The sequence below is a fragment of the Chaetura pelagica genome, unplaced genomic scaffold (genome assembly GCF_000747805.2).
Source record: "Chaetura pelagica isolate M959 unplaced genomic scaffold, ChaPel_1.0 scaffold249, whole genome shotgun sequence".
In the NCBI taxonomy this organism is placed as follows: Eukaryota; Metazoa; Chordata; class Aves; order Apodiformes; family Apodidae; genus Chaetura; species Chaetura pelagica.
The window spans coordinates 208,356-235,012 of record NW_009954538.1 but is presented as its reverse complement, the minus strand read 5'-3'; the positions used below and the strand labels follow the sequence as shown (position 1 = coordinate 235,012).

The 26,657-nt window shown below is 37.6% G+C and overlaps 1 protein-coding gene across 1 annotated transcript in view; it reads right to left on the bottom strand.

The window, feature by feature from the left end:
- CABIN1 (calcineurin binding protein 1) overlaps window positions 1–24,635 on the bottom strand; it is a 108,776-nt gene extending 84,141 nt beyond the window's left edge. The window contains exons 1-21 of the mRNA XM_010004853.1: window positions 24,573–24,635; window positions 23,301–23,393; window positions 22,872–22,985; window positions 22,560–22,694; window positions 22,112–22,292; window positions 21,118–21,247; window positions 20,291–20,440; window positions 18,942–19,225; window positions 17,581–17,749; window positions 17,004–17,140; window positions 16,430–16,647; window positions 14,833–14,911; window positions 14,403–14,590; window positions 13,741–13,890; window positions 12,813–13,007; window positions 11,479–11,715; window positions 9,921–10,074; window positions 9,567–9,682; window positions 3,314–3,475; window positions 1,692–1,898; window positions 1,151–1,296 (exon numbers count right to left, since the gene is read on the bottom strand). Coding sequence (XP_010003155.1) covers window positions 1,151–1,296; window positions 1,692–1,898; window positions 3,314–3,475; window positions 9,567–9,682; window positions 9,921–10,074; window positions 11,479–11,715; window positions 12,813–13,007; window positions 13,741–13,890; window positions 14,403–14,590; window positions 14,833–14,911; window positions 16,430–16,647; window positions 17,004–17,140; window positions 17,581–17,749; window positions 18,942–19,225; window positions 20,291–20,440; window positions 21,118–21,247; window positions 22,112–22,292; window positions 22,560–22,694; window positions 22,872–22,985; window positions 23,301–23,393; window positions 24,573–24,635 — 3,308 coding nt within the window. The remainder of the gene's footprint in view (window positions 1–1,150; window positions 1,297–1,691; window positions 1,899–3,313; window positions 3,476–9,566; window positions 9,683–9,920; window positions 10,075–11,478; window positions 11,716–12,812; window positions 13,008–13,740; window positions 13,891–14,402; window positions 14,591–14,832; window positions 14,912–16,429; window positions 16,648–17,003; window positions 17,141–17,580; window positions 17,750–18,941; window positions 19,226–20,290; window positions 20,441–21,117; window positions 21,248–22,111; window positions 22,293–22,559; window positions 22,695–22,871; window positions 22,986–23,300; window positions 23,394–24,572) is intronic.
- Window positions 24,636–26,657: the final 2,022 nt, after the last annotated feature.

Here is a 26,657-nt window from a genome sequence, read left to right as displayed (position 1 = left end):
TTTACCACAATTCTAACACCAAAGGAATACTCATGTTCTCACATTTTTCTCGTCACTTCTTGCCAATTTCAATTGAAAACCTATTTCTGGGTCAAGTGACCTCAATAGTTAGATTCCTGAGGGGAATGGAAGGAGAACTGTATCACAGACATTTGAAGTAGTAGTATCTCATACAACTGGGGTAAAAATACTATGCTACCACATAAAGCATCTTCTGAGCAACAAACCTTCACAGTAAAAATGTATTCCACTCCTCCATTTATTAATTTAGCTTTTCAAGTATCAATGCTACAGAAAAATGGGAGGAGTGGTAGTTTCTTTATCAGGCTTCAAACTCAAGTTGTAGCAATGTGCTAATTGCAGTTCCCAGACTAGAAGACTCAACTACAGCTCTTTCCTCAGTAGATTTCACATGCAAAATTGTTCTGTGCCTTCACCTTCCCTCTTGTCTCTGGCATGTGACTGGGTTTAGAAATAGTTTTCTTGTCTCAAATCTATCAAAGTAGGGGTTTTGTCATTGACCCTCATCTATCAGCTTCAAGGAGAATTGAAATTATAGTTAACAGCTAAAGACTTACTCAAAATATGTTTTATTTGATGGTATTTCAGTAAATTGTAAATTATCAAGAAACAAAATGGTTTAGTTTAAATATCAATTTGCTACTTTACCCTAAGTTTGTGTTCTGAGTAGTTTTCTAGCAGCAAGATCAATAATTTTAGAAAAAGGTCAGCCTAAACAGTTAATCCTCTAAAGAATGCTAGTTGTGCTATAGCTATGCTATGAAACAGGTATAAACACACCAAAACAGAGAACAAAAGGTGCAAAAGAGAAATACTGATTTGATCCTTGTCCCTCTCAGTTTATTTTAATTTAGCTTCTCCCTACCCACTTTATTTTTTTTGTTTTAATTTCAAAACAATCAAAATATTAAGCACTAGGCTTTGGTTTTTATTTTGTTTCTTGGGCTGTTTTAGAGATGTCCTTTATTATACAATCCACCTATGCTGACAGATTGCAAGCAGGTTTTTAGTTTGTTGGGTTTTTTAACTCCTGAAACCAAAACAAATACCTTTTTGAAAAGCAGATAATGAAAGCATGGAAAGAAGTGAGAAGAATGAATGATGTGCAGCAGGATTCAATAATACTGACCTGTTTGGACAAATACAAATGTCATGCATGTAAAATTTAATGGCCTTAGACTGTTCTTTATTCTTGAAATGATAGTCTGCCAGAAGATAGTACAACTCAGTCACCACTGGTGGAGAATAGTCTGCACCATCTGGGAGAGATGGTGCCTGAAAATAAAAAAAGTACAGGTTCAAATTAAATAAAATGTTTATAATAAATGACCAGTGCACTTGCTTATTCCTTATAGTAAAAGTAGCCTTTTCATCACAGAATATGAAGGTATTGAATATGAAGACAGTCAAAGCATTCCACAGACACACAGAGCTCTTATAAACACTAATGAACATCTCACACTGACTCCACATTAAACAAGATTACATCTTGCCACTTCAAGACTAAAAGCTTTGGTGGTGTCCTTCTTATTTCATTTCAATGCAATTACCTAAGGAAATACCACCTCATGGAATAAATCATTCCCCTATGTCACAGTCAATATAAAAAATAACAGCAGCAATTTTTACTCCTTTCAATTCATTTATTTTTTTAAAGCAATTCATTTTACCTTGCTGCACGTTCCTTCAATGTAGGCAGATACAGTATCCAGGCTCAGCATGGGCTTGTCTGTTCGGGGAACAATTGTAGCAGTCTTCTTCAGAAGGTTGGCCAAATCAGCAGAGACAGTACTGGTTTTGTAACTGTCAAATTCTGGAAGAGTTTTAGGCTTAAAATATTCAAACATGAACAAAGCATCTTCCCATGTTAGATCAACCTGAAGAGGAAGGTAGATGACAGGGGACAAAATTAACTCAAATTCCAAAATTCAAAAGTCTACTAACACAGAGTTTCTGTGGCTCTTCTAGGTTGTAAAAATATAAATATTGTTGTAGCAGAGAACAAATTAAACCTCCCATGAAGAGAACAACTAAAGGCACCATTGACTTATGCTGCTCACATACTGCTCACTGATTCATGAGACTCAGGTTTTGGGCCATAACTTAATGTATGTCACTGAAAAATAAAGTAATTGTACTTGCTTAGAAGAGTTGCTCAGAAAAGTTTTTTACAAGCAAGAATCAACTACAAGCATCCTGAGTGATAATGACATCATGGGTAAGACACAGATGAGAAAAGCTCTGCACCTTTAATTTCACACTTAAGAACAAATGAAATGGGAATCAGACAAAATTCTGAGACTCAATCTACAAACTCTCTGCAGAAAAGAACTTTCAGAATTTATTCCTTATTTTCCCTTCTGCTAAAAATGAATTTGTCAGTGATTTGAAGACAAACTTTTTCACCAAGAACCGCTCCAATGTAGCACAGTGGGGGGGGGCAGAGAGCAATCTCCTTTTTCTTAGTTATTCCCATTTTACCATTATCTTAAGTTTTTAACAGGTAAATTTAAGAAACAGAATTCACAAATACTCACTGAGTAATAACATAACGGTATTTGTGTATTTTAAAAAGTCTGTTCAAAGGAGCCAGACAACTGTTTTGTTTGGTTGAAACTGTTCTGCATTTATAACTCTATGATCACTTGCATTTGGTAAATACAAAAATAATCTCAGGCTTTCGAACAAAATCAGTCATGTTTCAAGGACTGCTGTCCTGCTTTTCTGTCCCTTTCTTATACACCTTCTTTCCACATCCCTCTTCCCAAAAGACTTTGAAGCTGTTGTTCTCCCAAAAACAACTGAAATTTGTGTTTCTCAAACAGTTACCAGATATTTACCATCATAGATTTCAAAATAAGCTATATTTTACTTGCATAATTTTTAACAGAGACATTTTTCACTTTCATAAACTGCAAGGCTGGCTGCTAAAGTTCTCTTCTCTCAAGCTGACCTTTTTCCTTTCTAATTTTCCTCAAACTCGAACTTCTTCTCTGTTGGAAACAGGAAAATCATGGCTTAATAAAATCAATTTGTTGAGTTTCACAATGGCAGACTACTGTGATTAAGACTATACTAGCATTTGGTTTCAAATATCTGCCCCTCTATGTTCATAAAGGCTTCCATAATTTTTAATGAGTTAATTTTCCACAATAAGTAAAATACATAAATTTTACAAGGAAATAAAAGTAATCATTCACCAAAATATATTAAAGTGCATTAAAAACAAACAAGGGAGTATCTTTCATCACTTCAGGATATTCCACTGACAATAAATAAATACACATCTTACCTGCTGTACTGAATGTTCTTCTAGGTACCTTGCTTTGCTTTTTTTGCTAGGGAAACCATATAAACAATAAAAACACTGCTCCAAGGCTGTTTCCAACTCTTCTTTGTATGGATGAGTATCTTCAGAAGTAGATGCTGCAAGTTCTTTCTGTAGTACCTGAACCTACAACATCCCAAATGTTAATGAGACAGTCAGCTGGAGGCTGAAGACTGCATTAAGTTTCCTTGTTTTTTTTTAAAGGCAGATGATGAAAACAACATGAAGGAACTACACACATTTGTCCCCAATTCCAAACAAATTTTATCCATGTTTCTGTAAACGAGTCTGACCCAAGTAATTTCAATGGCACTGTAACTGCAATCAAGTGCTTTTGTATTTTTTCCTGTGTTAATTCGTGAAGTCTTGTCTTCAATCACAAAGATTAGGTATTAGCTTAATGTTTCAGACTTAAGATCATTCAAAGGTGTCCCCTGCACACCAAGTTGTTTCTCTGAATATGAACACCACAGTTTGTCAACCCTGTGAATAAGGAAAAGGCACAGAAGAATTTCTACTCTGACTCACAACCATCAATTTCCTTTGCCTGGAAAAGGGGGGTGAAGACTTTGCAGGAAAAGAAGGGATGGCTAAGGAAAAACTGGCTAAAAGGAATACAGAATTGCACAATACAAATAGTATTATACAGATGGCTTCACACTGAGGAAAGTGGCTGGATTGATCCCAAATGACTAAACACTGTATCAAGTTGTTATCTTCAATTTCAACACTACAAGAAAAATCACCCATCAACAGCATATTTTGGAAGATGTTATTTCTATGTAATACACACTGAAGAAAACTAACTGAATGCCAAAAGGTATTTTTTTGCAAATTTTCACTAAGCTTACTTAGAAAATAAACTAAAAATTGACACATTCCAGGAAGGCATTCCCAAGCTAATAAAAAATGTTCAACAAGAATAATCTGCATAGTGGGATTTTGCATCTTTATTTCCAAATCAAAACAAAACCCACACTTAATCTGTGAAGTTTAAGAATCTATTCCAACCTGTTCCACTATGAAATTTAAAGTAAAAAATGAAATGTGTAAGTAGAAATTACTCTCATACTATCTTACACATCCAACAGCAATATGTCTAAAGAAAACTAATTTGAGGTGACAAAAGATAAATGCTTCTGCTGTAATCAGCACTTGGGGGAATTCTGGGTACAGAAAAACACCAAGTTCGCCATCATCACAAGGCAAAATTCTGCCAGTCCTACATGTAAGAAGCTGATTTGTAAGTCCTGGGCTTAAATATAAGACGGCAATTCTCTTCTGCTTAAAAGATCAGTGTTAAGAACAAGGTACTATTTAAAAGCCAAAACCCTTAAAAATAAGAATAAAAACAATTCTTAGAAGGCATCTCAATGAAATTTTGAGTCACAGCAATCATCTTTGAGTCACAGCAGACACTTTATTTCTGCTACTTTTCCTGTAAGAATTTGTGAGCAATGTTTGAAATTAGGAAAAGCGTAGGCAAGGAAGTTGAAAGGAAGATGTAAACATCACAGGATACTGCAACCCAAGCATGACATTCCTACTGCTGCAAACAAGGTGACATCTAACACCAGCAACAGAACTCTCACCTGAACAGTGTTCTTATTCAGCTTTTACATTTCTGGCAATAGCCCACAATTTTCTTGGTAATTCAGACTATTTCTAGAGGACTTGACTACATTTTAACATCCTCCTTTGCACATCACCTGCATCCACAAGAGTACAGGGTTCATCCACAGAAGGTGATCACTTAACGCTAGTCTGTAAGGCATACTTTTGCTTAACATTCTTGAAAAAATTCATCCCATTTTCTTTGCCTTTCTTTCCAACACCTTCTCGTCTCTGAAAACTAAATCCTTGCGCTTAATAATATCATATTTCAGTTTAAGAAGGGGGCAATTTTCTGACTGTAATTTGAAGATTCTGCTGAAAGCACCTGATGACATTTGCAAAGATCTAGCTGTAAATACATTTAAATACATCCACAGCTCTCAATTATCTGTAGTTTATCCAGGCTCCCAGGGCACATTATCAGGCTCCTCAGGCTGTGGACACAGGCACAGTCTACAGACAATTTTGATTCATCACTTAGGAGAGCTGCATCCAAGGGCAGCATGGGTCTGGAATAGGCTGTTTCCATGGAGCACTGAGCAGATCCATGCAGGCAACTCAGGTGGATCAGCATTATACTTCTAATACCAGGGAGACTGAGGAGAGTAGGATGCAGAGATAATCTAATAGTCCTACACTGAATCAGCCTCAGTTCAAATCCTCTTCTTTCACTCCAGCCCTATCAGGGTGAGCCAACTCCTGCAGAACTCCTCAGGCTCTCCCATGCCATGCTTCCTTGCAGTCCAGATTACTGTCCCAGACACACTGCTGCTCAAACTCTGAGGGAGATGGGGTCTGGCACTGAGCTGCGGCTAATAAGCTCCAGGGAGTGCTGAGAAGGGAAATTAAGAGATTCCTGAGCAGCTCTACACAGAGCTAATAATTATTTTCTCACAGGTGAAAGGTAATAAGCCTCAGAGAAGTCAGACTGAACTTGTGAAGTGCCAATGGCAAGTCTCAGCAGAGCACTGCCCAAGGAATGTCAGTGTGCTGCACTCCCTGGGCCCTGCTGCCAGCACTGCACACTGAGAAGATGCCTGCTCAGCTGCTCCTAAGCCAAGGGTAAGTGAGGAAACAGCAACACACACACACATTCTCCTTCAACTATGAGAAATTTCTGGTTTAACAACTAGACCTCAAGGACTAATCTTAAGAATTCAGCAATGAATGGGTAACTCCTTTAATCTAATAATGTTACAGCATTACAGCCCAGACACCCATTTCTGCAGCATCTTAGACCTTCTCACACTCCTATCTGAACAGCAGAACAAAAACCAGCCTCCAAACACAGGGAAGCAAAGAACTGAATTCATTCTTCATTCGTACCATCTTTGTTCAACAGATGAACTCTAAATGTATATTTGAAGTTACATTTAGTTCATAATACGGAAACAATAGAATTACTTTAAATTTTAAATAGAACTTTAAACTTTAAATAGAATTACTAACTATTTTTTCAGTCTGTGGTATGAAATCAAGGCAGGTAGAATTAAATAAGTCAAATTTATCAGCAGCAGAACAGCCAAACATATCACAGTTTCAGGACCAAACCCAGGTAACACCACCCCATCTGTGAGCCATCAGCAGCATTCCAGATGCATGCCTGAGGAGAGAGAAATCCCTGCTCTTGTGATTTGGAACAAATCAATACCCAAGTTTAACTGCCAAACTGAATTTTCCTGGCTGACAGGTAAATGTGTTCTTTTTTACATGTTAAATAGTATTTACCTATACTGAAAATGTGTGCAAACTTTATGTAACACTTGACAAATTCAGTCCCGTGAAGTGGGCAATTTACTATTGAGACAAGATGAATATGGAATCCCACTGGGTTATTTTAGCAGCAATTTTAAAGAAGTAACACTACAGTTTTTCTCAGCTTGTGAGTGATCAGACACTTTGTTATTCCTATTTCTCTTTCACATCCTGCGAACCAAGTAAAATACCAGCACAAGAGCAAAACTTTGTTATTCCTATTTCTCTTTCACATCCTGCAAACCAAGTAAAATACCAGCACAAGAGGAGAAAAATTGGGAGAAAACAAATACTCTTCTCTGGAAGCTAAGTCCACAGAACACTGGGTATAATGACAGAAAATAAGTGTTCTCAGATTCTTTTTCAATGTGATATCACAACACCTAAGAGTTCATTCCTATTACTTGCCAAACTTTAGAAAACTGACTTCCAAACAGAAGACATAACTTTTTTATTCTAATACTTAGGTGTGCTGCCATTCTTCCTACATTCATTATACTTCTCTTTATCTAACTTAAGAGTTCACACAACTAAGGCTTTCAAATATAATTTTGATTACTGAATATAAATGAGCATGATTCTGAGAAGAAATCACCCTTCAACATATTTTGAAAAGCAAAGACTATGCCCACATTCTTCCACTATGTGACTGGTCTCACAGTCTATGATGACAGAAAACGTGTCTTAAAAAATTAAATTTTGCTTTATACAAATGTAAAACACTTCAAGCTTAATCTGAAAGCAACAGTTAAAAAGTCCATTAACTGAGTTGCTCATCTTTGCTGCTGGCTGTCCAAATCCCTGTTACCAACAACCCACATCTCTGCAGCACCCATTTTTACATTTAACATCTTTGCCAACATGATAAGGTACATCAAGGATAATCACTCCTTTCAGCACAAGTAAGATTTCCACCCAAGTTCTTTTTATATCTTGAACTAGCAACATTTGCATCCTGGAGACCATCAAAACAAAAATCAAAACCTATGAAAAAACCTACAATGAACAAAACTATGCAATGCTTTAAAGAAGTTTTGAAAAAATCTTTTCTCCATTTTTACTTCATATGAACGATTAGATGATCCTTAAAAGCACAAGATGGTTATCTTTAGCAGTATCTACATTCTGCATATCTTCAGAGGTACTATACATCATAATGAATTCATTATGAACTCAGCATTGCTCAGCAGAAGACATCTACAGTGGCTACGTATGACACCAGGTATTTCCTTTTCCTTTTTCAGTCCATTATTTTAAATCCCTTTCATCCTTGTGTTACTGGACTGTGAGAAAAGTAGATCTGAATATAATTGAGGCTGATGGACAGTACATGGGACAAAACAAATGTTTGTCTTGTCACATCATGCCTGTCTCATCTATGCATAATTGAGCAGAATTTTTTTCTAGCACCATCAATTATAAGCGTTAAATCTACTTAGCTGCAAAATTCTTATCAAATACTTGAACTCTGAGGAAATAAAGGCAAGAAAAATGGTCTCTCAGGACCAGCAGCTATGCAACATTACTGGCAATCATTTTAACAGGATTTTGCCACTCAAGATATGTGGCACTCATTTCTGAGGAATTAACTGGCTCATTCTCTGTGCTATGGTTTGGTCACTTTCTGGCATCACGCTCCTTGGGAGGAACCAGGATTATTTGCTCCTACAGCAAACTGCTAAACACACTTGCTTTTGTTCCTGTGCACACCCACCAGAACACACTGCTCAGATGGAACACACCTCTTGCCCAAAGTTTGCCACTTCTGTCCTGCCTAACTTACCTCCTGGTTGGAGGACAAAAGCCATGGTCACTGCTGGAATGTTGGAGCAGGAAGCATGCTCCATCCACACAGACCTTTCAGCAAGACATTTAAAACATAAGCAGGAAAGATGGTATTTTCTGTTTTATTTTTCCTGACATTCCTCATGCTCCCTCTTTCCTCCTCTCTCTTTCTCTCTCTCACTAGTAGACTTGGTGTGACTGTTCACTCTCTTAGAGAGCAGCTGAAAATTAAGAGTTATTCCTGAGTAAAAGGTTATTTGAGTACCTAAAATAAAATTTTGAATTTAAATCAGAGTAAACCTTTGCTGCTTTGGGCAGGGCTGTGGCTGAGCTACCAAACACAGAAGGAGAAGATAAAACTGGGTATAGATTCAGTACTCAGGTAACCCCTATCCACAGGTCACAAGCTGCAACCAGTTTTGTACGTTCATTACCAAAAAATAAAACCTAAACATCTGACTTTACTACAGGAAAGAACAAACAGCAATGACAAATCATTGTTACCAGTCATCTGGATGAATGTTGACAAGCACCAGAAATTTTTATTAGCTTCAAACACTACCTCTGTTTATTTTTAAAAATAAGTAGAAGATGTTATGTTTCAAAGTTAAGCACCACAAAATGAAAATCATTCAAATTAATTTTTATCATGATCAGGCCCACTTTTCTCCTAAGTACTCAGAATAATCACTTAACAGTTCTGCAGTGCTTTCTCTTTCAGCACAAGTTAAATCATTTACTAATTCCCATTTAAGATCTTTTTATAGTACAGAGCTGGCTATCCAAAGGCATCTCCTGTCTGACAAGTCCTGTTTAGAAAGCATACCAATTAACAGGTGTCTGCAACAAAAAGCCTTGACTACTCAGATTAAACTGACTGAAACACCTCATGGTTTATCTGGGAGGAGGAAAGTGGCTTTAAAAGTGTATTTTTAACATGAAGACAAGGCAATAAACAATATAATGTAACTCTGAAGTTGTTCCCTGCTTTGAGACGGGGCTTGGCCAGATGACATTCAGCAGTCCCTTCCAACCTAAATTATTCTACAATGCTAACACTTACATAAAACTTGAGAAGAGCACCATCTGAATTGCAACACCAGGATCTCCTTCCCAAATACTCATGGGCAGTGTTCAGCAGCATGAGTGAAGAAGGCAACATAGGGGTATCAGGACTCACTGGAAGAAAGAAGTTGGCAAATATTTAAGTAGCACAGAAATTAGCTAAATCCAATTTAGCCAATGCTTCACCTGACAAAAAGAGGTTGCCTCTGCGATAAGAAAGTGATGTTTGCATATCCCTCTGCTCCCTTCAGCCAGAAAGATAAGATGACAAACAGCTATTTTCTTATTTATATTCCAGAGCTAGATGGTAAGTAGCTCAGCTCCAATACATAAAACTGAATACTTAACCCACCTTCTTCTCCCTGGTTCTGCTGCTGCTGGCAGCAAAGGGATTGAAAAGCATCTTCCTCATGCTGGATGATCCTGTGCAGGATAATCCATGGAAGCACTGAGGAGACATATGGTTCCTTTGGTTCTTCCTGGACTGCCATGCTGCAGTCTATGATCTAAGAAAGAAACACACATTATATAAATTTAATTATTAAATAAATGTCAAGTGTGAATCCTTTCCAAACAACCCAAAGTTGGTGATGTTCCTTATGCTCAAGAAATAATCTACAGTTGAGTCTCAGCTTCTCACAATGAGTGGCAGTTGAAGTCCTACAAATAAGATAAACTGGTATGAGGAAAGGTGTATTATTTCCCCTACCCTGACATTCCCCTTGCATTGTCATTTTCCAACTAGTTATTTCTCTGTTAATACCATACACAAACCACCCAAAATAAATAAATGACAAGCATGAATTCTTAGGCCTCATTACTGTATGAGAAATTTATCTACAACCTAGCAAGGAAGAGGAACGTAGTTATAAGAATCCCTGAATGCTTTAGCAAGACTTAGAACTCTTAAAGAACAACTAGAATCATTAACAGATGCTACATAAAGGATGTAACTGAATAAATTTCAAGCAACACAAAGCTGTGTCATGGAACCTTTGTCCTAGCATTTCTCACATACAACTGCCCATTCTATTGCCACAGTGCCAGAGATTTCTGAAGACCTACACTTTTCTCACATTCTTTCACACATCTAACAGTTTTTCTATTGATATTTATGTAGATAAAGAATCATATTTATTACTACTACAGTAGCCATTTAGGATACTACAATGAATACTCTGTTCTCCAGAATTTCATTATATTCCATAACAGTAACACACACACAACTTTACACAAAGAGCATAATTTTGTGAAGGCCCTTGACTTTTACTGAAGTAAATGGAGATTTGAGAGTGGCAAGCACGTGGAATTTTGACATTATCTGAACTGAGAATTTGCTATTTGTTACCTGGACTGAAAAATACTCATTCAGTAGTTTTCATGTTTCAAAGTACCTTCTTTAAAAGCCTAAAATCAGCTGTATTCATGTCAGACACAGTCTGCACACGACTTTTTCCTGCTCTCTTTTCATCACTCTCTCCGTTTTTACTGGAAAAACCCTTAGCTTTGCTAGCACTTGCCAGCAACGCCACCATGTTCATAAGGCTCATGGAATCTTGCCTTCTAGCCCAAAGCACACACAGGCAGGATCAAGGCCATAACTTCCAACCTGCACCCAGCCACCCAGTCCCTGCACTATAACCATTTAAAATTGTTTAAGAAAACAATCTTGTTCCTTGGGTTATCTTATTGCCATCCTTTGATTACTTGCTGTTACTGATTCCAGAATAGGTGTGCTCAGTGTCTCTAACACACCAAAGTGAAGATTATAAAGGTAATGTTCATCTTTCCCCAGCAAAAATGTAACCTGAACAACCACTGTAAGCAGGAGGCCATTCAGACAGAGCTGTGTCATGTCTGAAGGACCATAGCACCCGATGCCCCTTTCCTAGGGCAAGTGAGCAGGTCACCTGAATCAGGTTGTTGGTTAATCGAACGAGGCTTGGTGTGATAGAAGTGTCTTTCAGGATGCTGCTGACTGAGGATAATGAAGTATCTATTCCTGCAAGCAGCTGTGTTACCGTGGCAACCCACTCTTCCTTAGCAGAGGTTGTTGTCATATTAATCATCTGCTGAATTGCTTCATTCAAGGCAACTTCTGAGTGTTCAAAGCATTGCTTGTAATCTTTCAGTTTGAGCAAGGAGTCCTAGAGAATGTAAATATGAGAAAAATCTGTTATAAGGATAAAAGGTTTATTTTAAACCATGAATGCACAGCAGGGCAAAGCAAGACACTCCATACAGCTGAAGAGGTTACTTTAATGAAACGACAGCAGAACACCTTTAAATATGGTATTAAAAAGGACAATAGGAGGGTGCATGGACCCTGGATTGCAAAAATACAAGTAGAAGCTAAATTTCAAAAAAATCATTACAATCTTTCTGCTTTAATAATTTAAATAAATATTGAGGAAAGAGATGGTTGTAACATGTAATGATACATAGCTGAATAGAGGTCCTACAGAAACAGGTTTTGGATCTTTATAGACTTGTGCTACCATTTCATTAATTCAGAAGTAACAAAAGAGCAACTACAAGGCCAGCATGACAGCAACATCCTCCTGCTTCTTTGTACTCTGCCGAGTCTGGGTCACAAGATGGTACTGAGGATGTAGGATTTGGCTCACTCCAGTTAAAAAAGCATCAGTCTGGTTTTGTGCAGTCTTTTTTTCCCCCCAGGGAACCTGACAGGCTCAAATTGTTCCTATAGCTGAGTTCTTTTGTATGCTCATTCTCATCGTGTCAAATGGACTAAACATCTATAGCAATTACACTGGATGTATTTATCACAAAGAGTCTCATTCAAGGCAGGACAGATATGCTTCATCATAAAAATTATTAATATGCTAGATAACTTCAAAGTTTCAGAATGGTGGTAAATCACATACAGTCAACATCAGCAAAAGCAGGAAATATCCAGAGCAGATGGACATAGCATGAGTCCCTAAATGAGATGTCTCTGCAAATGATTGAAGTTTATTTGAACTTAGTTTTTCTGGCCACTTCATGTTGGCCTCAGACATCTTATATCTTTAGCCACATTCTTTAGTTACTAAAGCTGGGATATTAGTAATGATGTTGATAACACTATGCTGTTCAGAGCATTTACAGATTTGGTTCCATAGCTCACTTTGTAAATAAGGCTCATTAACCATTAACACACACTCTAAAAGTCTTTTCATCCTGTCTTCAGGAATAAATCTTAATCCCTTACTAAAGAGACTTTTTAAGAAACAAAACAAACCTGTAGGAGAAGCAGCTGTGCTGGTCTCTCTGGTATGGATGTTACAAAATCCAGATGTTTTGCTCTACCATAACCATTAAAACACAAGGTTGGCCGAAGCAGATGCACCACCGCATTATAATCCCCCGCCTCATACAGCCTCTGGATCTCTTCCAAAGACTGGCATCTCTCCAGAGATTTCAGGTTCTTTTCAATCTGCAAACAGAGGTGGCAGCATCCAACTGTCATTTTCCCTTCACATACATTTGCTTACTGACATTTCTCCCAGCAGTTTAGCTGCAAAGTCATCTGAACTCTATGGGTAACATCCAAGAATATAAACCAGGAAGAAACCATTTACTATCATGGAATACCAGGTTGGCAGGGACCTCAAGGATCATCTGATCCAACGTTGTAACAATTCACCCATTCCACAGATTTTTAGTTATGACATAGTATATGACCATAGTGCTATAATGATTTTAGACTTTTTTGCCTCAAATCCCAAAATCGCATATTTGTACCTCCTGTGTTGGAGCTCATCCCCCAAAACAGCAATAAAAATAAGACAGACATTCCTTTGTTCAAAAGTGTATACACATTTTTATGTGGAAAACAGACTGCTGAAGTAAAGAGCTCCCTTAAGCAAAGGTGACATTTATGTTTAAGAACAGAAACTAAAGCAGTAGTCTGATCATCTACTGTTCTACATGCAGCTGCTCTAGTATCTTTATTTTGCATAAAAATGTTAAATTGCATAGGACTGAGATCCAGAAGATGACTTTTTGAAAAGGAGATGGTGGCCTTGCCAGCATCAGTGAGCTATGAACCTTGTCCTTCCACTCTTTGAAAAATTCTAGGACAGACACAGTACACTTTCATCACAGAAGAGCTACTTCATAGATGACATTTGTAACTGGGGAGAAAACACCTGCAAATTAATTCTTACCTCTTCTAAAGAGACAACAGAATCCACGTGCAGATTAGGTAACCGTATCACAATGCTGCTTTCATTGCCAGCTTTAGCTTGCATTGTGGTGGAGCTCTGTAGCATCTCAGTGCAGATGTCATAGTTTTCAAGTGCTTGTTCCATGTCTCCCTACAGAAACAGCAGAGGAAAAACAAACCATGGAGTTCTGTCTGCAGCAAGGGTTTCTAAAGCATGTAGAAAGTGTTTACATCCAATGCAGGCACTGCCAGTGTGATTATTACACATCCTGCCAAATAAAAACCAAATCTAATTGATAATCTCAAGTACAGATCCAAAAAAAATCCATGTTCTGCAGCTACAAAATACTATAATACTACCCAAAAAAACTTCAGTTCAAATCTATTTTTTTAAGCTAAACATGAGCTAATTTAAACAAAGATTTGCACATTAAATATATCTAAACATTAGCTTAGCATTTGAAACCTCCGACTTCATTTCCAACTCTACCCTTAAGGTGACTTAATTATATTAAAAAGGAAAATGAAATTACTATGTTTTGAGCTGATTTTATCTACATGCTGAAATGAGCCAAGATTCCCAAATCAGCTGCAGCTTTCTCTGAACAATATTGATTTCAATTTGGGAAAAGCTTTATTTGTTAAATCAAAAGTAAAGCAAACCTGCAGTGCCAGAAAGCGAGCTTTCAGCCAGTACACCCGTGTGACAAACTCCATCCAGCCCTCCTCAAACAAATCTCTCTGTGAGGATGCAAGTGACAGCTGCAAAAGGTCTCCCAAGAAATGAGTCCCTGGGAAGTCAGGACCAAACTTTCCATTCACAGAGGCAGCAGGACAATTCCGTGGAGAAACTGTAAATCAATTAATTACAGTTTATCATAAAGTCATTAGCAGCCCTCAGAAAGAGTCCCACATACTAGTATTTCAAAATTACTGATCTACTTCAAGGCAAACAATTTCTGGATCAATAAAATACGGACCTGGAAGATAATAATTAAGAAAAAATAGGTCCAAAATCCAATTAATTCCTGGAAACTATTCTCCATATACCTAGAGTGTATTTAGTCTGAAGAAAGCAACATCCAGCTCTCACCTGTAGAGCTCTTCCTCTTTGTAAGTAGCCACTGATCCAGCTGCAGTTCCATGCAGGACAGGCTCATCAACATCATATCCTTCAGAAAAAGTATGGAGAGATCAAAATAGAGTACACAAAGAAATACGTTTAAAGAAGAATAAAAAGAGCCACCACTAAATTTGCAGTTTTCTTCAAAGAAAATCTCCAACTTGTCCTCTTGGGATTTCTATTCCCAAACTGGAACTGCTTCTTTTTCTGTCTAAGGAGCATTAACAGCATTTACAAGTCAGCAGACACAAGACAATATTTAGAAGAAGCACTGAACAAAATAAAAAGTCTCAGCTCTGTCGGAACAGAACTGCTTGATGACAGAAAAAAGTGGCATCCTTGTTTTGTATCTGGTTGAAATAAAAGTATATTCAACTGCTAAATCATGCTAAAATCATGTTTCCAGAATATAGAAGTACTGATATTTGAGAAATAAAAAGTCTATATCCTGTAATTTTTTCAGTATTTCTCTCTTTTGGTATGTTCTCTATTTTTATCAGCTTATTCACACTTGCTGCATCAAGTTCAGCAGTATATTAAAAATCACATCAGCATGGAGCTCTGCCAGGTAGTTCTGTGCAGTGAAGAATATACTATTTTCTGATTAAATCCATAGGAACAAGAGCTACAGATCCAGCTGTACAAAATTAGTGCTGGTGAAAAGGTTCAAAAGTCCACACACATTACCAGAATAGCCCTTTACAATCTTCATTCCAAATTTATTACACTCAGGATAGCTTGCAGATCAAGCTTACAATTAATTCAAGGATGAAAAAGAATAGACAAGCATGAGGATAGTGATTCTTTTTAATAGTATAGCTACAAAGTCTTGGCTTTTTAAATTTTACATCCAAGCAAGCAGTTCTGCAGTCATAATGAGAACCAGGGGAATACATTTATAAATATATTTACATTTCTTTAAGAAAGGGTATGTATATCTGAAAAATTCACAGAAATGCCAAAGTCACAGGATACAAAAAAAACCTGACAACATCTGCTACATAGCAACACTTCTGTGTGTTTGTTTTGCAAACTAAGTCAGTGGAACACAGGTTTCAGAATTCATTTCTCATTTGCAAAAAAGCAGAAACACTGCTGATGTGAAAAGAAGTCTTTCAAGCTGCAGTCACACCAAAGGCAAATCACTTTCCAAATGAATACACCTTGCTAATGTTGAAAAGATAACCCAGGCAGGCTCTGTGGCCACGAAGCATTAATACTATTTTTATAGTTCAAGAAGTACCACCTTGCGTAACATTACTTTAAGGAACCTATCATTTTTTCTATTTGCATTTGTGAAATCTACAGATGTATAAAGGTAATAAAATGGTGATGCTGGAGGGGCAGGGTTGGTTTTGTTTGTTTTTTACTGGGAATTGCAAGTTATTTTAAAACAAAACTGCACTGATTCTATCTAGAGCAAAAATACTGATCCACAATCAGCCAGTCTGTGATGGGTGAAAGAGCTTGGGCAGCTCTCTAGACAGAACAAACAAAGCCTGCTTCTAATTGCTGTATTCCAGCAACAGAGCAGCAAATAGAAGTATAAGGAAAAGCATTTCCTTACCTTGATATGCTGATTACTTGAGTCCCTCAGTAATGGATTGGGAAGACTACTGCTATGCTTCCTCCAGCTATTATAGATACTAAGGACCACCTCACACAAGCCAGGAGGCCACTTCACTAGAAACTTTTGGCTGATGACTTTTAGATATCTCATCATCAGCTCCAAGATTCCACCATTGTTCAGGTTATCCAGCAGGAATTCATGAACGTCCTGTTTTTCTAGCAAGTAGATAAACACAAAGCCACACGTTTAAGGTCCAGACAGACCATAACTTGAAACAAGTTTAAACAGTGTTTTATGCACTAATCTTGCAGCAGCTCTCCTGTGCTGCATACACACAGCATTAAGTGACTGTGCTCCAATCTGTTTAAATGGGAAACCCCACACAACAGAGCTCTTGCACACAGTCATTAAGGAGTTCCCAAAACTTAAAAAAACATAAATCACAGCTGTTACCAACTGAGGTATAAAATTATACTGTATTTTCAAGATATGATAGGAAAATACAGAAAATAAAGTGTACAATATGGAAGAAACAGCACAGAAAGAGTGAGGGTTATAATAAAATCCTTACCAGATTCCATAAACGTCGTTGAATCAAATGACATTCTGTGTGGTCCAACGTGCTGGAAATTCTCCTCTTTGATCTCTGACTGTACCTCATAATTACTGAAAGGGTCTTCCTCCTCTTCTGGATCCAATTTCCTTAATCTGCATGAAAGGGGGGCAAAAACCATAATATCAACAAATGCTCAAGCTTTCTTTCATTAATAAGTGAAACCTAAACGTGGCACTTTGTGCATTTTTAACAGTGAAACTGCATTAACTGAAGCAAATTCAGAGTTCAACATCCAGTTCCCAAATTCTGTCCAAACAAAAATTCTCTTGTCTATCTTATCCATTTTGACTTCTGCATCTTCCTCCAGTTTCACATTAACAAAAGCTTTCTTATTTTTCAATTAGTTCTTAGTAATGTTCAATGAAACCAGTTTTATTACATTTATGAGGAGACAATGCATCACATCTGCTTCAATAAAAAAGTAACATGAGTCTAGTGGGTTTATGGTTAGGGAATATCAAATAAAATCCCAAATAGCTTCCTCTGCTTAGAACTTGGTATTTTTATGATGGAAGTTCTTGCTGCACAGTACCTGGAAGGAAGGAATTTCACCAACAGTTCTTGAAAATCAACCTTCTCCTCTTTTTTACACTTGGTGTTCCGGACTCTAGCAGATCTCCTCTTTGCTGTTTCACCACTATCTTCTGTAATTCTCCTTCGTTTCACACCCTTCTTAGATTTATCACCTGCAGATATGTCACCTAGAAACAGAATTATAAGAAATAGAAAGAAGATACTGACAGGTTATACTGCCAAACAAAAAGTAGATAATCTTACTTGTGGCTGATGCTTTATTTCGTTCTACAGCAACACTTGAAGTTCATTGGTTTTTTTTCAGAAGACAATGCCAAACATTTAATAATTTTTAAAAATCACTTTACTATAAACTGGCTATAGCATTTTGCATAAAAATGCTGGCCTGAGGCAAGAAGCAGACTTACTGAAAATTCTGCATTTCTTTATTCATTATTTTAGCCTTCAAGAATTTCCTGAAATGGGAATCAGATGAGTATGTTTTAAACTCCAGAAACATCTGTAAATTCCCATGAATATCAACAAAATACTGGTAACTTCTTGATAGTTTTAGATATGTAAATATATGTAAATATATAAATATATATATATATATACACAGAGAGTATATAATATTCAAATCTTTTGCTACAGATTTCAAACAAATATAGCTGGCATCTTGGTTTGCTCAGGTTCTTAAAGTCACACATGAGCAGCCTTCCTTTTCAAATGTGAAGGTTTAACAGATCGTTCTACAGCAACACTTGAAGTTCATTGGTTTTTTTTCAGAAGACAATGCCAAACATTTAATAATTTTTAAAAATCACTTTACTATAAACTGGCTATAGCATTTTGCATAAAAATGCTGGCCTGAGGCAAGAAGCAGACTTACTGAAAATTCTGCATTTCTTTATTCATTATTTTAGCCTTCAAGAATTTCCTGAAATGGGAATCAGATGAGTATGTTTTAAACTCCAGAAACATCTGTAAATTCCCATGAATATCAACAAAATACTGGTAACTTCTTGATAGTTTTAGATATGTAAATATATGTAAATATATAAATATATATATATATATATACACAGAGAGTATATAATATTCAAATCTTTTGCTACAGATTTCAAACAAATATAGCTGGCATCTTGGTTTGCTCAGGTTCTTAAAGTCACACATGAGCAGCCTTCCTTTTCAAATGTGAAGGTTTAACAGAACTTAGTTTTATAAAGCTCAACTTCACTTTCTCTACCAGATGTTACACGTATACTGAAGGTTCTGAATCCACCAACATGAAGTTTAAGGACAGCTCTTCCCAGTGTTTTTGATACACAGATAAGTAGGAAAGATATCTTGAATCTTAGACTGAAGTACCTTGCTCACCTACAGCAGCTCCTGGTTCCAATGAATTCTGAGTGTGACTTGGAAAGTTGGGAGTTGTTGGAGTAAAAGGTAATACTGGCTCTGGCACTGTCACCACTGGATTAGTGTTGACAGGAGTTGGCTGAATAACACTGACAGGAGCAGAGGTAGGAGAGAGAAGCAAAGGTTGAACTGGGTCTCTGTATTCTGAGAGGTCAATTCTCCTTCCCAGGCTGGGTCGAGGAGGATCACACGTGGTGAGATGGTGATACATGGCAAGTAAAGCTTCTCCTAAACACTTCCACCTGCACGTGGGAACACAATGGCATCACAACTGCAGTAATTCTTGTCACATTATATTCTAAATTATATTTACACACTTCACAGCATTCCCCATTTTTTTCTTCAAGAGCTTAGAGGCAGCAAGAGCAGTTTTAAGTGGGAGAAGAATAAATATTTGAGTGTCAAAATCCTCCCCACAACTAGGAAAGCTGAAGAATATGTTTCTACAGTTCTTGTCACATGGACCATTGACAATTTCAGGCCTGGAATGGAGATCCTCAGCTTTCCTTCTAGAATACACCACTTAGAACAACAAAACCAAAATGTGGCAGCAGGCAAAAGTTTTCAGAAGAAACTGGTGAGCTGGTAGCAGTAGGAAGGAAATGGGAGTCAATAAAGTGCCTAATGTCAAAAAAAATCTGACAAAGGTCTATGCAGAGGAAATTATAATGAACCCTAAAAAAAGTAGTGTCAAAGAAACCATTTTCAGGTTCTGCATTCAGTCATGAATAAAACACCCTCACCCTTATCCACAAGTAGAAGCAACTTATCTGCAATAGGACCTACATGCAAAGTCCTTTAACAGTTCAGAAAAACATGTGCAACAAAAAACCTAACCAAAACCTAATCCTTTATGCCTTAATAAAGACATACATAAAAACTTATTAGTGTCCTTATATCTTGCTGCAAATAAAGAACTGTAATTTGTTTACAAGTTTCCATTATTCCAATAGCAAAAACATTTTTTAAAAAGCTAAACTTACTTTGAAGTTCATATACAAACTAGTCATACATGAAAAATCCAGTCATACAGCTGGAATGGCTGCCAAGTAATTCTTAGTTAAGATTTATTATTTTTTTACATCACTGATTTTAATTCAAAGGTTGAAAACTGACAGATATGGAGTTTTTATGCTAAAATCAGAAACACACCAAACCAACCTGCAAACTCATAAACAATGAAAAGGCTGGGGGGTTGTCTGCTTGTTTTTACAAGGAAAAAAAAAAAAAGGTGCCCTGTAGAAGCTGGAAGTACAACAGGTAGCTTCAGATAAACCTTTAAAAAAAGATAAAAGAAAATGACATACGTGAGAAAGGGGATTGGCTGGACCAGCCTAAGGTCTGGTTCTCTGTCACGCACCAGCAAAGCTTGTCTTTTCTTACGTAGCTCCAGTGCTTCATCTATGATTCTTCCTGATTCAGCTGCACCCACATTTACATCATGGATAGACATGTCACTAAGAAGTAATAAAAAATGAAAAGAAGTCTTTGTTTGTTGGTGGTTGTTTTTTATTAAAGCCTAGGGAGATTAATTTGGTATCTTCTAATGTTTAACAGCGTTAAAACAAATATACAAACCACATTTTTAGAAACTTTATAGCATGCACACAGAAGTGCATCTCAGGTACTAATGAAGCCTACAAAGTCTTCTGACTGTGTTCATCTGCCAATAAAAATCAGTAAGACTTCCTGAAATCTACTGATATGAGAAAATTGTAACAAGTCCCAGATCTGTTACTGCTCAGAAAAGCAGTAGCATGTGGGGGCTTTTGGTTTTTTTGGGGTTCTTTTTTCTGTTTTGTGGGGTTTTTTTAATTGAGAAAACTAAAATGGACACTGCAGGTATCAGCTGCAAATAAGTGAAATGAAACAGAGGAAGGTGATGACAAGAAATCTAGGTGTGAAAATAAGTGAACAGCAGCAAATGGAATTTTTACCTCTTTCTATCTCCCTCCAAAAAAAATTACTGAAGAACATTCTTCCAGCAGCACCAACACTTAACACAGATTCATCATTTAGAAGGCAAGTCAGCAAGATACTGCTTAAAGCCTTATATTTCACCAGCTTTTCTGCACAACCCCAAACCAAACATCTACACTCCAAATGCAGCCTATAGTGTCAAGATGTTATTCACCATTTGAGGAACATCCTTAGAGAATCTTTCCGGAGGCAAGGCTGCTCCTCAAAGATCCTCTCCTTCAGAACCAATCCTTTGCTATAGAGACAGTCTTTTTCCAGAGCTTTGCAGATAAAGTACAAACATGCTGACAGAGGAAAAGAAATTGAATGGTCAATCACTTTGGTTCATTCAGAAGCTCCCGTTTCTGGGCTTCATACACATCCCTGAATTCCAACTAAATACGACATTTACATAAATTGGATCTATAGCTTTGTGACACGTCAAATAATTACATCCAGAAAAATAATATAATTAATTTTGTTTAAACAATTTCTGCAGTCAATCTTTTACTTACTTCCAAGCCTCCATTCCTGCACAAAGGAAGTTAGAATCATAAAGCAGAATCACAATCATTTGCCATTCTCACGTTAGCCAGTGTCTCAGCTGCAGATTCCATTTGTGTAACAAGGAATGCATCCCACCAGGTTTTTGTGTGGGAACAATGATGTGAAGAGATTTGAGACCATTTCAGTAGGACAAACCTAAGAGATCAGATTCACATTTCTGCCATCTTGCTGCCTCTCTCCTGAACTTCCTTTGGGTCAGTTCATTGACTGGATATTACTCAAATACAAAATCTCAGTGTCAGCTGCTGCAACAAGAATTTAACACACTAGGCCATGAACTAGACTGTAGCTTTATACTCAAACCCTGGAACTATGTAGCTGGAGAGGACTAGAAACACAAACTCAACAGACATTGAAAGGCAAGAGAACAGTCTACAGGGAAACTTCTGACAGAGACTCTGAGCTAAGAGACCACAGGTATTTATTTTAAGGGTAACCAGAATTGGTAGAAACCATCACACTTCATCATGAAATAAAAAAGTCTCTTTCATAACCTCATGCACTGCTTATGCATCTTCTCCCCTATGATTGCATCATTACAACTTTCTACTGATGTGTAAAATGACATATCTTGAGAATGATTTTTGGTGTGTTGTACTTACTTGTGTAGTCACTGAGTGTGTACAAGATTGTGATAAGGTTATCTAAACAAGGCCAGTGATCAGGATTACACCTGAGACCTTCTTCAAAAGCATGACGAGCCAAAGGTAGGCGGATTAGTTTTATTGCCACTCGACCAATTTTATACCACAGGTTGACATCAGTAGAGTCTAGCATTACAGCCTAGAAAGCATAACAAACAACATTACATTATTCACCTTTCAGATGTGTAGATCCACTTGCCTACAGGGACTGGCACTTGAGTTTTCAACAAGGACACTACTGGTTTGGACACTGAATGGTGGACCAGTTATACCCCATATTACATCAGAAAGTGCACAGAATTCAGACACACATGCAAAGGGTGTGTGCTGAAAGGTGCACATCTGTGTTTTTGGCAAGTTTCTGCCAACAGTGAGGCTCCTGTGTTCTATTTCAGCTGTACTGTACCTCCAAATAAAATTCCATGGCTGTCTCTAAGTCATCCCGTTGTGCTGCCAGTTGTGCTAGGTTTTTATAGGTGGAATATTTCAACATCAAGCCTGGATGTTTCAGCCCTTCTTTCTCATCGCCAGAAAGAACTGCCTAGAAACAATCAATAAATGCAACACAGGCATTAGGAATTAGACAAGTTAAAAGCGCAGCAAATAACTTGCCAATTGAGAACACTGGCATTTCTCGTTAGCCAGTAAACAAGAAATTAAATAATATAAAATATAATCAAGATAGTTTTTAGAATTGCATTCTCTAAAGGTCACTGACCTCTCGTAGAAGATGAATCTCAAGCAGTTCATGATAAGCTTTAGCAGACTCCTCAAATCGGTCATGTTTCTGAAGGTCCAAAGCTTTGTGGTACAAGGCAAAAGCTTCTGCTTCCTGTGGTTTGAAAAATTAGAACCTATTTTGTAGGGCAACCTTATTAAATATACTTACTACAGCATAATTACATTTATTATGAATATCAGTAGTTACACATTTTTAATACTTTCTGCTATATAGCAGTCCACACCCTGACTGTTTAGCAGAACATTGGCCCTACCGACCTAAGATAAATCATTTGAGTGACGTTTTAGCTTTCTGAAGGAGGGATCAAGAGAGAAGATAGCCATACAAGGTTCTTAAAAACAAAAGAGAGGGTTGAACAATCCTGTAACAAGAGGACAAACTCCATTAAATTGTGGGTTTACTTACTTGAGCTTCCTTTGTCTGTGTCTTATGACTTTTGAAGGTCCCTTCATAGTCATCCTCAACCGTGGAGCTCGCGTTCAGGGCTGCAATTCGAATCTAGAGTGACAGGCAAGACAAGAGATGCTACTTCCCCATGGAACATGCAAACTGGATCATTCTCATTCTTTTACTTTACTTGGCAAATGAACTATATTGAGAGATCTCTACATGGAGTTACAAGAACTTCATTAAATTTAGTCAACTGTCATCACAAACAATAATACGTCAAAAGACTTTACCCCCTCCCAATCAGTTGATAAAACAAGACTTCCAGCGTCTTGCAAGTAACAGCTTCCCTAGAACAGACATGAGCATTACAGTGATTTTTTTTCAAATTCTTCATTTAACAATAACTGCAACTACTCCAAAAACAATATTCTCGGTATACCTATTTATTCTTAGTCCTGGAGAAAGAAATTTTTCTACTTGGTTTCCACCAAAACATCTCAAAAACTATCTCAAAAAGCCCTTACCATTTTCACAGCTGCACACACCTTCTTTCTCCAGGATTAGAAGGAAGGGCCTAACACAAAAAATCCAGAAATAAAACAGGATTAGAATATTTATTCTGTTCATAAAGAAAGCATTCAGAAGTGAAAGACAGGCAGGGAATGCTTTAATCAATAAGCAATTAAACACAATACAACAATCAATCACCTATGTCACCACCACCCTATGCCACGAGATAAATTGCCCCACCCCACAGGAACAATAACATTCAGTGAATTTTAAGTAGAGACAGAGAATAAAATACACAGTTAAGCACATTTATTCCTTCAGGCTTTCAAGACTCTAGTCCTGGCAGTGAGGGGGGAGTGGAAGTACTGGCAACATAATCACAGCTATAAGGTTATTCAGTTCCTGTATAATCATAGAATTACAGAATGGTTTGGGTTGGAGGGGACATTAAAGATCATCTAGTTCCTGCATGGGCAGGGACACCTCCCACTAGACCAAGTGGCTCAGAGCCCATCCAACCTGGTCTTGAACACTTCCAGGGATGAGGCAGCCACAACCTTTATATTAACAATACAACATAAATCCCTTTAATGACAAAAGCTAAAGCAAAAACAGCTCCTTCGATATTGTGACATTTTATAAGCATTAATCATGAAAGCTTATGAGTTTATCTTTAGTTACTTTTAAAAAAAATTATGGAAGTTTTCCTGCACCTTCTACCCACAGCACAAACCAGAGTGCTCTCTCATGCCTACAAAGCCTAGCATGGATATTTACAAAACAGGAAAGGGGAAAAAAATGGAAGGTTGTCTGTGTCAGATGGACTCCGCAGCAGGCCATGGTGGCTAGTTAGCCCATTACTCAGTTACTGTCTGCACCTGGAAATTCTTCTGATTTAAAATGTTTTCACAGCTGCTGTCCCTGCTAGAACAGAACCCATATTAATAACACAGGTCTTTCTTCGAGTGTGTTGACCAACTTGTACAAACCACCTCTAGCACAAAAGCAAGTTACAGCTATTGTTTAGACAACCAAAAGAAACTGAGCTTATTACTAACTAGTATTTCTATGTTCTGAAGGAAGGACACGAGTATTTCCGATCTTTTTACCACTGATAAAAAGGCTAAGGGGGGAAAAACACATCTACAATCTGTAAGCCTTTTTTACTCATAACTAAACCAGTCATTTATATTCTGTTAACTGCTTGAAATGTTGTGTTAGTAAAGGCAAAAATCATGAAAGAATTCCATGCTGCTTTTTTAGAAAAGCTTCACTGCTGCATGATAAAACCTGCCCATCAACTCAAACAAAAAGATGACACAGACAGGCTAAAAACAGTCTTTAATATTGGAGACCACATTAATAGAAGGATAAGTCCAGAATTAACCACAGCAGGAAGCAGTGGGAGTTTTGAATTAACTCACACATCATCATGATTAGTTCTACACATAGAGATAATTATGCTTTGACAGGATTTTCATTCACTCAGCAACGATATTTTGCTTGCCCAGGCACCACTTACTTCCTTGCTTGCAGCTAAATCAGACTGACAACTGCACAGCAATAAAGCATTTTTCTCTTTAAGTCACTAATTAAACATTAATAAAACCTCAAATCTCTTTCAATACGAGTGTTCTTTACCTACTTTGCATATGAAGAAAACACACACACAGAGATTAATGGTTCTCTCTTTCAGAAATATTAAAACACTCCAGCATTTGACAGAAAGTGCTGATGCTCGTGGCATCTAAATACACCAGACTGCATGACCCCAAATCAATTACATATTTAAACGGAGTGCTTTTAAGTTCACTTTAAAACATGCCTATAGAAATATGCTCAAATCTTGCTGAATGCACAATCTTGCTCAAGGTGGCAGAGAAAGGCAACAGGAGAGAGATAAGAATCAGGAACTTCCCTGGTTAAACTGCAGCGACAGAAATGCTGGGAAAACTATTTTAATTCTGCTTTTTATTTATACAGAATGTTTCTAACAAATGTTTAGCACCTCTTCTCTCTGGTGTGCACAAGCTGGGAGATCATAACCAAGTGTAACGTCCTGAAAACAGGGCAAGGATATTGTCTGCACAGCTTTTATACTGGCGTGTCTGGCAGACATGGGGTTTATTTTAATTACTTTTTTAAAACCAGGCACTGTTTATGGAGGCAAATCTAACTGCAGACTGAGTTACAACAGCATCATAACACCCAGTAACAAAGTATGTCATCACAAGCACTTTCAGAACACTGCTGTATCAATTAGTTGGGAAAAAAAACAGAAGTAGCATTTAATATAAATAATTACAAACCGAATTTAAATTTTTCACTTACAAGAGGGTCTCAGGTGAGCACACCCACAGGAGGCAGCAATAGCTCTTTAAAGCCTTTTATCTTATGGTTTAAAACGTAAGTAAAAAATTCAAATGTCAGCTCCTGTTCCCAAAACTTGTGTGATTCTCAACTTCAAGACAAGAAGCAAAGGGAGTGACCTGGGCTTTCCTGGCTGTTGTTGTTGCTACACTTGGGAGCCATACACTGAAAACACACGGTTGTTTAAAAAAAACCCAAAACAACAGCAAACCAAACACCTGACTTTTGTTTTGTGTCGGGTTTGCCTGTGACACTGTCAAGATCCCCCCCGCCGCATTTCAGAGAAAAAAACGTTTTTACCGGTAACTTTCCGCAAAGAGGAGCGGGGACGCCCCTCACCCCGCTTGCCGGGCTCCGTTTCCCAGGGAACCGGCACAAGGGCCTCCCGGGGAGGGCGGGAGCCCAGCTCTGCCCCGGCCGCGGCTCGGTGGCGGGGAGCAGGCGAGGCCCCGCCGGGCCGGGCTCCGGCTGCGCTCACAGGCAGCAGCGCAG